The sequence below is a fragment of the Falco peregrinus genome, chromosome 13 (assembly GCF_023634155.1).
Source record: "Falco peregrinus isolate bFalPer1 chromosome 13, bFalPer1.pri, whole genome shotgun sequence".
Lineage (NCBI taxonomy): Eukaryota > Metazoa > Chordata > Aves > Falconiformes > Falconidae > Falco > Falco peregrinus.
In genome coordinates, this window is record NC_073733.1 from 9,002,820 (window position 1) to 9,016,096 (window position 13,277).

The window sequence follows — 13,277 nt, forward strand, 5'->3', positions numbered from 1 at the left end:
TTGGCAACTCACAAAATCTGATGCACTGGTTTCACAAATATAAAACCAAAGTTTAATAATTTTGAGGGGACTAGAGCCTCCCAAATGGTGTACGACATGTCTAGTATATCTATTCTCACATGCTTCATACAGCATTTGATGCACTCTGCTAATACAGAAGTTTCAAACTCCACAAGCTCATTACAAGTTCATTAATCCTGAGTGTAAAATCACTACATATTTCCCTTGTAGAAGAATTATGATTATAGCCTCAAATGCATTCTGGATGGTTATTTCAGATGAGCAGTAGATGGAGTAAATGGGTAAAGTTAAGTAATAGGTAATCAACAAAAAAAATAGGCATCCTTAATGTAACAGTGGTTATAATTGGAAGCTGCACAATCTTATGTGGAATTGTACAGTGGATTAGAGCAAATAAAGCTCGGAAAGATCATAACCTTTTTGTCTTTCCTTGCTAATTTTAGATTTGATCTACAAAATAGAGCTTGCTGGAGGACTGGGAGCCATCCTTCTTCTGCTTATTTTACTTGTGACCATCTATAAGTGCTACAACATAGAGTTAATGCTGTTCTACAGACAGAACTTTGGAGGAGACGAAGCAGCTGATGGTAAGCAGTTGCTCAGGAAACTCAATATATGTAATGGAAATATTTCAGAGACCTGAAGTGATGAAGCCTCTAGATTGAAATGAATCCCAAAAGTTACCTGCTGCTAGTTTAAGTTCAAACTACTAAGCATCTGGTGTGGTTTAACCCCAGCTGGCCCCACACAGCCACTCACTCCTTCCCCTGCCCCAGTGGGATGGGGGAGAGAATCAGAAGAGTAAAAGTGAGAAAACTCGTGGGTTGAGATAAAGAGAGTTTAACAGGTAAAGCCAGAGCCGTGTGTGCAAGCAAAGCCAAGCCAGGCGTTCATTCAGCACTTCCCATGGGCAGGCGGGTGCTCAGCCATGCCCAGGAAGGCAGGGCTCCAGCACCCATGATAGTGCCTTGGGAAGATAAAAGCCATCACTCTGAATGTGTCCCCCCCCTTCCTCTTCCTTTTTCCCCCAGCTGGGGTCACCTGCCCCGGCTGTGCCCCCTCCCAGCTCCTTGTGCCCCCCAGCCCACTGGCTGGCTCTGTGCCAGCCCTGCTCAGCAACAGCGAAGACACCCCTGTGTCAGCAGCGCTGCTCCAGCAGGATCCAACCACAGCCCAGTACCAGCCACGGTGAAGGGAACTAACTCTGTCCCAGCCAAAACCAGCACAGTACCCAACAGTGTAAAGCCCTAAGACCTCCCAAAGCAGCCTGAAACCAATGATTTGTTTTCACTGAAATGTCACTGGGCTGTGTGATAAGCAAATGGGAGTGGAAGAATTATTCATGAGTCTGTTATAAAGGCTCGAATGTCATTTGTGAGCTGATGCCCCGAGAGAACTCTTCATGTTCACGTGTCCCGGTGCCACATGTGCCCAGGATCACTTCTCCTGAGAGCCATACAGTATGTGGGTAGCCCTTTCACCAGATATTTTTCATTAAATATTTCCATTTAATTGTCTTCAGGCTGCCAACTAACTCCAGTAACTAGTGAGAGGCGATTATTGAGGCTAACTAGTTATCTCAGCTAATTCACAGACTGTAAACAACTTAGTGGAAACTTACGGTTTGCCTGGAGAGAACGTTTCGGAATAAAATAGGCTGGTTTTCATCATTCTTCCCCGCCACTTCCCCCCTCACTAGTATATATTCTTTTTGGTGCCTAAAGCTAAACATGTATTTTTAAATTGAAACTTTAATTCTCCTGAATATAGAACATTCCTGCTCCTATGAAACTGGAGTAAGCCCTGCTAAACTAAATCCAAGTGCTTTAAATCCCATTATTATATCCTTAACACTTCTATTATAGCATAATTAACATGTTATTAGTATGCATATAACTAATATCTGCTAAAGATCTAAAGTTCAGTGTTTGAGTACAGGTACTTTTCGTAGCCCACTGCAACACTTATGAGTCATGTAGGCAGTCTGGAATGGTATTACATCTAGAAAAGATAACGTAATTGAAAAAAAAAGAGCAGGGAGCACATTTCCCCTACTGTGCCAAAACAGTGTGCAGTTGCACAGACATGTTACTTTGGGCAGTTAGCATTCCTGTTATCAAAATAATAAAATGTTTCTGTTTAACACGGGGGAGATATGGTGTGAAAATGTCTCACCACAATGAAAGCCATAGGAGTTTTGGAGAATGGGCGGAACGATATCCAGGGGATTTTAGAATGAGGAATGATAAATGGCAGGAACGGAGGCAGGGCACTTCCTTTTTCTCAGTCTTCATCTGTGAGTGGGAAAACCTAAAATGATGCTTTTTTCATTCTATACAGTACTGCACAATATTTATACTGATACCTAGGAGAAAGTGAAGGGGGAGATGTTGTGCTTTTGGAAGTAATTTACCTCTAACACCTTGGGGTTATAGCAACATAACCTCCCTTGTTCACACCAACAAAAAGTGACCCAAAGGGGTAACTTCCTCCAGATCGCTTTGATTCATTTATCTTGCATTTTCAGTGTGAAGCTGCTGCATTTTTATTCATGTAAATTCCTTGGTTCAGTCACTTTTTAATTTATGAAACAATATTATTTTGTAGTTCTTTAGATGAAGGCCCATGAGTACATAGGGGATTTTATGTGCTTGTTAATTCTGAAAACAACCTTTTATTTTTCCAGTGCATGATTTTAGAACTATTGCAGCTGCGTGTCTCATTCTGATCCTGCAGAATGAAAGATGGAGGCAGAATATTGCTGAAGGGAAAGCATATACAGGGACGTTTCTTTCTACTTATGTAGGCTATAGTGGGAACATACAGAGCTCCCATGAGCAGTTAACTGTATAGATGCAATTGCAGGGTCATTTTCCATTTATACATGTATTTCTTTAAAATAGATTTGGTACTCAGCACATTTGCTGTATTCCTATTTCTAAAAATACCCTGTGTAAGCAATGTTGGATGCATTCCCTTCCTGTGTTGTGCGTAGCATTGTTTTCAAGAGAAAATGATACTGCGGATTAAGGGAAGCCATCTAGACAATGGCCGCAAACAGCGCTGCATCCCAAGCAGACAGAGCAAGCGGTGGGCAGGCATGGGTAGGTCCTTCTGCTTCATTCTGTGTATGTGAAACTTGCGAAGAGGCAGTTGAGAGCGCAGAGATGTAACGCAAGCATACGGACTCAGGGGAGCCCAGGGGAACTGGTTCTGCCTGTGTCTTGCTTGCTCGTGCTGTGAGTAGAGGTGACTGGAGAGGGCCGTTGTGGGCAGGCAGCTGGAAGGGGCAGGAGGCTCGGGGACTGCTTGCACACAGCCTGCTTCGTAAGCAGGCATGTCAGTGCTCTGGGCTTTGCTCTGCTGCCTTTGCAGAGTTCTCAAATGTTTGCAGGGATATTTGCCTCCCGGATCGCTTGGTAGCTGGCTTCTCTTAAAAGGTTTTAGCAGGCTTCATTACAGACAGGGTAGCAGGTTTTGGACAAGCCTTCAAAGCTGGCTGGCCTTTATTTCCTTGCTGTTTGTTCTTCTGTCATCTTTCTATCAGTAACTACTATTTTTTGTGTGTTGTTGATTTCAGAGAAATATCTGCAAGCCAGGTGGACATCCTCCCATACAGCTATGGTGACACTAGGCAAATTGCCTTTTAGAAACGTGTAATTATTCATGTGTTTTGTCTGTAGCTCTGACCCTCATGGGCCTGGCTTTGTGTCAAGAATTAAAGAAAGTAACCATCGTTTCAAGGTCATCAAGGAATGTATTGTATTGTGATTAACTATTTTTTCTTTTTATCAGACTACATTGATTATTTTTAACTGCTTTAATTATCTTTCATGTGTGCTATTCTTTACAGATAATTGGTACCCAGCAAAACTCCATTCATGCAGTTTTGCACATTAACTATTAACTCACAGCATTAACTATTTTATTTTTCATTTTCTGTAAATTATGGCTGCTGTGCTCTTCCCTAGAGACGGAATTGCTGAAGATTGACTTTTTCAATATACTATTTTTCATTACTGTAGAGGAATAGTAAAGAGAAATGTCACGAAGTCTGATCCCAGCATGGATCCCAAGCTTGATAGTGGTGTCACTTCTGTTCCTGGCACAGTCACCAGCTCTTCGCTCCATGTTTCAGATGCAGAGAGCTGGAGACAAGCCCCAGTGCTGTGCAGGGGGAGCAGGAGGTGTGATGCCCTTTCTAGCTAAACCACTGTGTTGCAGCCCTGCTGTCCTCACATGGTGTTGCCTGGGACCCTCTGTCACCCACCGCCTGCCCCCACCTTTCGATGAGGCTTTGCCTCCACCCCTGAGCTGCAGGCAGAAAGCAGGGCAAGTCTCCCCCTGTGCCCCGTTTGCTCTTGGAGTTATTTCTCTCTTGTCATTCTGTGCGCCCCAAGTATTAAAAATGTCCTGGATCAAGCGACCTCTGAAATTAAGATATTGGTTTAAAAAACTGCAAGATTTTCGGAAAAAAATGCTTTGGACTGTTTGTTTTGTCATTGCTTTCTGCGTAATTGATTTTAATTTGGGTTAAGTCATGTATTTTCTCACAATTATTAGTGCAAGAAAGTTTTCCCTGCTTAAAACTTTCCAGGGTCAAAATCTGTTCCAAGCTCAGAACTTCCACATAATCATAGCACTCTCGAGGCATAGGAGTTGAAAGATTTCCATTAGCCATATGTAAAGGATTAAAATAAAAAGTTCCAGCTTTAGTATTTGTATCAAAATTTTTCCCGCGATCTTTTCAGATGTGAAATGTATACAGTGACCACATGAAGCGGAGCTACTAACTAGCTCAACATGCAGAAGAAAACTAAAAGGATGTCCTTTGTCTGGATCTGAAAAATTTCTCTGTGGAAGCCAGATTATATGTTCCTGTGAAAAATCCCAGTTTTGTTGGGAAATGCTTGATCATTTCAAGGAATAATACGATTTCCTAGTACTTTCCTGTATTCTTTATAATGGTCTTGCAAACAGCAGGCTGAACGTGAATTTGTTTTCTTACAGACAACAAGGAGTATGATGCATATCTTTCATACACCAAAGTAGATCCTGATGCGTTAGATTGTGATAATAACGAAGAGGAGCAGTTTGCACTTGAAATTCTGCCAGATGTTCTAGAAAAGCACTATGGATATAAGCTCTTCATTCCAGATAGGGACCTGATCCCTAGTGGAAGTAAGTATTTCTGACCTTTCAGTTTTAATTCCCTCTGATATGTCATGAAGACCTGGACTGTGCGATAGGTAGTAGATACGGGAAACCTGTCATTGTAAAGTGGTTGTGAGGACTGGAAAAGTTTTCTCAGTACTGCAAATTTGAGCTCTAGGTTAGAGCTTGTTCCTGCACCACTGAAATCAGAGGGAATTGCCATTGATTTCAGTGGAGGCAGGAGCTGGACCTTCCTACAGGGAATGCTGCAGCACTGCAAGCAACACTGTAGTCCAAAATCTCTACGTCAGACACAGGTAGCTAAGTAGGAAACTTCCCAAACAGATTTTATAGTGTTTGTTTTAACATTGAAAATGGGATTGTTATTTTTTTCCCCGGTAATTATATGTTTGTCCACAGCAGCTTTACAAGTAAATGTCATCTTTCCCTTGTCTTTTGGGTTTTTTTTTCCCTGACCTTGTAGTTTCATAAATCAGCTACAATAGTTTCCCAGTTAATGGTATAAGTGCAATTTTTTTCATTAGAGTTTTGATCAAGTATTGCATTTCTGAGCAGTGTTGGTATTGTGTAAGTAATACTAATTCTTCAGAGGACTATGTACAGCCCAGTAAGCTGATGCTGGTTTCCATGCTGATGGTGAAATACAGTTGTCCATTTCAAATCAGTTTTGCTGCCATGCCTGAAGATTTAGCAGCACCTTTGGATGTCTGTACCGATAGTTAATGCCTTCCTAGCTGTAGTTATGGTATCTCTTCTTCCAGATTTATTTTTGGAGAAGTCAAACGAGACCAGGAATCATATGCATCATGTTTATGAATTTTGAATGCACAGTATGTTTGCTTTAATATAACATTTATTTGAAATGCTACCCTTGTATAAAATAGGCTTTTTTTACCAATTCTGTCTGCAAATCACCTCCATGAAAAACATTAGAAGGGAATATGAACTTCTCTCTGTATATGCTACTGCATAGGAAATACGAACACGAAAATGAAGCAATGCCTGTGCTGGAACAGATGTCCCTAAACATGAAACAGCTAGAACATGGCTGCATTAGCAACCTGCCTGCCAAAAGAATTGAAACTGCTGCCTTGCTGCTGCCAAACCCCTGTGCCTGCCCCGGGAGCTGGAGCCTACTTCTCTGACATTCAAGGGAGCTGGAAACAGAGCTCTGAATCCTGGAGTCAGAGATCATGCAAAGTCCCATGTAGTGGCTTGAATTTATCATGTGCATTTGCAGCTCCTGTGTTAGAGCTGCTTCCCTCTTCCTTTTGCCCTGCCCCGGCAAGATATGAGTTTTACTCCCTTAGTGACATATTCCAGAAAGGGGACATGGCTCACAGTCTTCTTATTTCTGACAGTACAAGCAAGTAGTACTGATTTTTTAGATATTATTAGGAGAAAATACATCTTTTTTTTGTAGTAAAAATCACAGAACTGTTGTAAATAGTTGTTTCATATCCAGCAATATAGTGCTTATACATAGCAATTATACCAGTGAATTGAAGAGTATAAAGCTAGTCCTTCAGTGATAACTATACTGAAGCACAGATTAATCTGAAATGAGATTTTTCTTCCCAATTGCTGTACCAGCCATCATGGTATTTAATTTTTGTCTATTTTTGTCAGTCAGACGCTCAGCAAATACTTGTCATCACTTTGGGTATTCATTAAACCTCTCCTGGAAAATGTAGGGTACCTGAAAATGTCAGTTGTCATTTATGAACATTCACAGATTTAATAGCTTTTTTTTTTTCCTCTCAAACTCACTTCTTCAGTATTATGAAAGGGCCTGATGCTAACACATGGCGCTTCAAGAACGCTTAATCAGACATAATGACAATGCAGAATAAAACGTGGAACTGGAATGAATGTGATTTTCGTGCTTTAGCTTTGAAAAAGATGGGGGTGAAGGCACTTTATTTCGAGGGGCAAGAGGGAGGGAGAGGTGATGGGGAAGCAGGGAAGACTCAGGCTCTGTATTTGTAATATCTCGGTGTGCTCTGGAGAAGTGGCTGTGTTCTGCTAATGCTCACCAGTCTTACAAAGACTTGCAGTGCCTACTGAAGAGAGCAGGCAGTGCGATGTGGTATGGACCTGCTAGAAACTTCAGAGCTAAACATAATGTATTTTAGAGTGACTCTCTCAAAATGTGGCAGATATGACAAAATACATGGCTCTTCAAGGTAGATTTCTATAGAAAAATGGGGGTTTGATCAGTTATTTTTTGTTGTAGGAAATATTTATTCTCACACGTACTGTATTTCTTCATCTTTTGATGTAAATAACTGGGTGTAATGTAATGCTTTCCCACTCTCCATTCTCGTGTGTTTTCTTCTGTGTCTTGTGTACTTAAATGTGTGCCATTCCACTAGGGCAGCAAAGAAGGTGCGTGTTGTAAGGCTGGTTGTTTTATATAATCTCTGCAGTTTTAAGGTGCTGCCACAGGAGGGTGTGTATTATTGTGCTTCCTTCCTGGCATGAAGCAGTACGTACAGCTGCTACTTGGATTTGAGAGCAAGCAAAAAATAGATTTGTTAAATAGTATTTCTTTAACTTTCTCGCACACGTCTCTGAACAAACTAAAAAGCTGATTTCAGAAAAACTCAGGGGCAGGTTTGATTGTGGTTTTGCCCAGCTGATTCATCTCTTAACATCTGGGGAAAAACTGTGATAGGCTTTGCATGTCCTGTGCAGCTGAGAGATTGCAGCCAGATGCACCTTAGCTGGGACGTGCGCACCCAGTGAGGAACTCCTTCCTACTGCACATCCAAGCCCTGCATTCCAGCTCTGCGCTGAGGGCCGTCTGATTCAGGGATGCCCATGGAGTGATTGTTGCTGTCCCCAGGAGGACAGGGGTGATGGCTGTGGGGACTGAGGCCACCTCTTCACCATTGGGAAACAGATCCCTGGCATCCAGTGCTCAGGTCAGATGGGGCTGAGTCACGTTTTGCAGTAGTTTCTGTGCTCTGCCAGGATAGAACTGTTATCCCAGTGGAGCGTTTTGTCCTAGTGGGAGAACCACCGTGAAGTGACTCTCTTGGTGCTGCCTGAGAGCAGCACAGATGGAGCCGGGTCCCTGAAATGGCAAGGTGGAAACGTGGCTCAAGCAGCCACCGCTTTTGTGTTCTTGCTCATGCAGAAGCCCCCGCCGCCATGCAGGCTGGAAGACGAGGGGCGACACAGCAGGGAGACGTGTGATGCGGTGTGCTGGGTAAGCAGGAATACCAAGTTTGTAACCCAGGATTTGAGTCGCACGTTGTAGGAAGTGCTACAGCAGCTCTTCTTTCTTAAAAGAATATTCTTTGGTCTTAACAGAGTGAGTATTCTTCATTCTATCGAAGCTGACAGCACGTATACCTTCCTGCCTAGGTAACTAGAGGCATAATTGAGCATGTTAGCCTGTATGAAGCTGTGATGCCTAAGACGTGGTTGCAGTTGTTAGTGAAGTTCTTTAGCAGTTAGAATTTTTTACACCCTATTAGTTTCCAGGGCTTTTTTAACAAGCCCTTTCCCACAGCAAGCACGCTCAAGCCCTGTGAGCTTTCTGATTCACCTGAGGAGACCAAGTAGTTGCGGGGGGTAGGGGGGAAACAGGAATAGTTATGTTTTTACCTGAGCCACTTTCTGTCTTGCTAAGGACGATGTGTCTACAGAGAGAAAGATCTATTTGCACTTGACCCTTCTAAAATTGGGACTACATCAGAGGAAGATATTTTTTGCACATGGTTACTGCAAATTATTTTAAACCCTGAAAGTGAAGAGGTCAAAACTGTCAAGTTGGATTTTTAATACCAGTAATACAAATCTATTAGAGCATCATCTAGTTGCTCTCTAAGCATATGTGGATTTGATCTTGACAGGATTGAAAAAACACCAACAATTCACTCCAGCTCAGCCCAGGCTATAGAGATCAGTCACAACAGCGATGGAATAAAAATCTTTGCTTTTACCTGAAAAATGAGAGGTTGTCAGCACGACAGGAGAGCACCTAAGGCATGTGATAAAAAGCACCCAACAGTCAATATTGCAGCTCTGGCACTTTGTAGTTTTGTCTGCCCATCTGTGTGGGTTTTGCCTGGTGAATTCCAGCTCCCTGGGTTCCTGGATGAAGAAAACCCAGTTGGACTGTGTGCCTGCAGTTCCCAAGGGGCATTAATTAGGGATGGGACACCATTTATGTGGAACAGCAATACTCAGCTCCACAAATTCCTTTCAGAAGTCCCTGGTTGTGTACTCTATAGGAATCTGAGACTTAATCCCAGGCATTGGCAGGAGTAGCAAGGATACAGAGGAATGGCAGTTGAAAGCGGAATAAATATGAACGAAAGCTAGAAAGGCTGGCTACCTTGTAACAGCCTGCTGAAGGCCACCAAGGTGACCAGGGAACTGGACCACACAGTATAAGAGGAGGGCCCAAAAGAACTATATTTCTTGAAGAAAAGGCCAACAAGAACAAAGCCCAGGGAGGAATCTTATTGTTGTCTTTCCAGTGGAAAGCACAAAGATGGAGACAGACTTGTCTCAGAGATGCACAGTCGTTGAACAAGAGGCCACAGGTATGACTTGCAACACTGAAAATTCCATTTAAACATTCGGAAAATTTTCTTCATCAGGAGGGTGGTCAGACACTGGAACAGAACCCAGAGACACTGACAAGAAGCTTCCAACCAACCTTGGAGGTCCTCAAAACTGAACTCAGCAAGGCCCTGAGCAATCTTAGCTCGTCCTGCTTTGGGTGAGGTGTTGACCTGGAGACCACCAGAGCCCCCTTCTAACCTGTATGAGTCTGAATCTTTGTTTCTAGATATTTAGAATTTTTATTCCAAAATCTATTGCTAAAACAATTTCACCAAAATCACCCACTTCAGACACTTTGATCTGCAAGACATCCCTAGAGCTGCCATTAGAAGACATCCCCAGAGCTGGCATCTTTTCCTTCTCCTTAATCCCTCCTTCCTTTGTGATGTCAAATACAGAAAGTCTGGTGATGGCCAAGGGAGTGCCATGCTGAGAGGGCAGTGTGCCTAGCTCATTTGCTTTGTTTCTTTATGTTGAACTTCTCAGCTGTCCCTTAGCTTATACTGGGACTGGGCGCTCTCTGGGGAGGGGCCGTCACTCCACTCGGTGTTTTGGCAGTTCTGGCTACATTGCCGTTCTGGTCTGAGCTAACAGACCAACAGATATTTAACAAATAGAAAAAACAAGACATGCAATCATTTTTGTTATACTAAAGTAATCAGTTAGGGTTTGGGAACTATTCAGTTAGGAAACCAGGACTGAGTTACTCTTCTATGAATAACTTTGTCAAGTGATGGTCACATTGCCAAACACAGAAAGGCTGGTTATTTTCAGAGTGCCAGGAACCAGCCAGTATGGGGTTGATGGTAGATGCTCGTTGGTTCTTGTGGTGCTGCAGACCATGGTTCCCAAAAACATCTGCGGGACTTTATATGATTTCTGGTGTTCTTTCCCTCTCCCTCAACTGTTTCTGCAAATCATCTGAATCTGCTTTAGTCAGTCATTTCTTTGTGTAAGCAACTCTGTGTCCATGGTGTTCATTAATTTCCTTGCTCTTAGTCTGCTTACATATTAGATTGTCTGGGTTTCCTTCCAGCTTGTGGTTAGTGCAGCTCATTCAAGATTCAATAGGCAGTTATGCTTGATTTAATTGCAAGTGGGATGCACGACTTGGACTTCTCTTCTTCAGTGCTTCAAACTATAGTTCGGCATCGTTACATGTTGACGGTGTTTGGTGAGCACGTATTTGCTGTCAGGTGATTTGTCTTCATTATAAAGGGTAACCATGCAAAAACTATGTTTGTTTATGGGTCGAAAAGTTCTTGCTGTGCATACCTCCTTGGGCATTGCATTGGACATGATGTAAGTAAGTCAATGACAGAGCTACCCAAATTCTATTTTTTTTGACCTATGGGAAATGCTAATGTTTTGCAAACGGTTTTTGTGCCATATTGCAAAGTGGTGTTTCAAGGGAGGAAAAAAGGGTCAAAATTTAAAATGGTGTTTTGTTTTGTTTTGTTTTCAATAAAATCAAGTCAGTTAATTCTAATGCTGACATTTCATATTTACATTTGAGTTTATGATAAAACACAGTCTTGGGAATTAAAAATGAATAATTCCATACTGATCTTGTCAAGACAATTTCCCTGCCCCCCCGCCAAATGAAACATCATTGAAGTTGACATCTCCTGCAGAAAAAGTGAAGTTTCAGCAAAATTATGTTTACCTGATGGAAATACGTTGGGCTGGAATCTTACAGTTCATCCTAGTTGGTGATGCCGTTTGTGAAATCCCTGCTCAGTTTTTTTCTTGAAAGTGGAACAGAGTCAATGCCTGACAATCACTTCTTAACTCACCAGAAAGGTGAAAACAACCCTTTCTCCATTCTACACTGCAATATAGATTGCTCGGATTTAATACCTTCTAATGGGCTGAATAAGACAGACAACCAAACCTGCCATATTTTGAGCAGTCTCAAATTCAGAAGAGAAAGAACAGCGGGTGATTTAGCAACTCACAAGTTTATGCAGTCAGCCTGGTACCACTGGGAAAAATAAAACTTGAATTTCCAAAGACAGGAATCCCATGCTTTTGCTCACAGAAATCCACATGCTCCAGGGAGTTTGTCACCTACCTTTATTAGCAGTCTGAAGCTGAAGTTACGGGGAGTACTAAGTACTTCTGGACCACATGGCTGGAAAATGCATTTGCCTTTTCATTTGGGTTTCCACTTTCCTATAATATGGTGTATTTTATCCTCAGTGCACCAACAGGCACCCTGTACATTGGCCATGTCTCTCAGTAAACCAGCTGCAAATTTGGAATCTGAAGGAGCGACCTAGTGTGTCATTTGTGACGGTGTCTGGTTAGCTTCTGTAGACAGAGCTCTAACTTACTGCAGTATCCAGTAAGGTGGGCATGCCAAAGTATGGGAGAGGCACGGAGGGGAGAAGTATCCACCTGAGAAAATAGGGAATTCTTCCTGTCTTCCCACCTCCTTCCCTGTTTGATTAAAGCAAAGTCTGGGGGGTTTGATTGAGATGGTATAATGGATTATTGCTGGGTTGGCGCTATTGAAATTATTGCCGCTGGATCTTTGAAGGGATGAAAGTGGAGTGAATATTTGTTTGTTTTGTTGGTTTCTGTTTTGTTTTGTTTTTAATTGGATTCATATAGGATATGCATGGCTGTGCTGAGCACTAACCCGGATATTGGTACTGACCGGTATTGTGTCCTGCAGAGAACTGTCTGTACATAGCAGTGTTCTGAGTTGTTTGAAGGAGGGATGAATATGTCTCAGGAAAGATGCATGATAGTTTGTTGTTTTACTGTATCTTGCAGATTCAACCTCTAATGATGAAGCTTCCCACCTAAATTCTTTCTTTTTGGGAGCAGAAAGAAAGGAAGAAAATGAAGAGTCTGAGCTGTTGATACATTGGGATAATCTCTTTCCATTGTATTGAACATTTCTACCTTTCCTTAAGTTTTGTTTCACCAGTTCTGCTTATCATTTTCTCATTGTTGCTGACTCTCTCCCCTCTCCGCTGCCTCTCCCATGGATTTTAGTGTTGAATTTTTTTCATTAATGAGTAACTGTTTTACACAGAGCAATGTGGGGGGTTTCCTCATAAAATATTTTAAGGAAGAAAAAAACCCAAGCAAAGCAAACTGTAAATGCTGCATGATTAAAGAGTCATAAGACATTAACTAAAAGTCAGGATTGTTGCATAGACATTTGTAATGTATGTGTATGTCTTAAATTTTTGTGTGTCTGTGGGATGTTTGCAATTGCCTCTTTTTTCCATTTGTGAAAGAAATTCTTCTTGCTGCTAAGTGGTGAAATAAAACATCAGTAAAGGCAGATTTGATGCTAACTATGCCTTCAATCTCTTGAAAATAAGCTATTTTAGAATGTTCCTGTTGGCCTATTTTGTAGCTATTTACTTTACTGGAAGTGGTGTGAACAAGCATGCTGTGGTATGGTGCCTGGGACTATAAAAATGAGTCTTGCAGTAACAGCTGTTGATTAATGATGTTATTTGTAATTGTTGTTCCTGCTA

General features: G+C 42.0%; 1 protein-coding gene across 2 annotated transcripts in view; it reads left to right on the top strand.

Annotated features, from left to right (window-relative positions):
* Positions 1–13,277, top strand: part of IL1RAPL2 (interleukin 1 receptor accessory protein like 2) — a 393,210-nt gene that overhangs the window by 375,022 nt on the left and 4,911 nt on the right. Inside the window, exons 9-10 of one of the 2 annotated variants that reach the window (XM_055818354.1) lie at positions 465–608; positions 5,032–5,202. In XM_055818354.1, coding sequence (XP_055674329.1) covers positions 465–608; positions 5,032–5,202 — 315 coding nt within the window. The remainder of the gene's footprint in view (positions 1–464; positions 609–5,031; positions 5,203–13,277) is intronic. The other variant, XM_055818355.1, reaches the window with a different exon arrangement.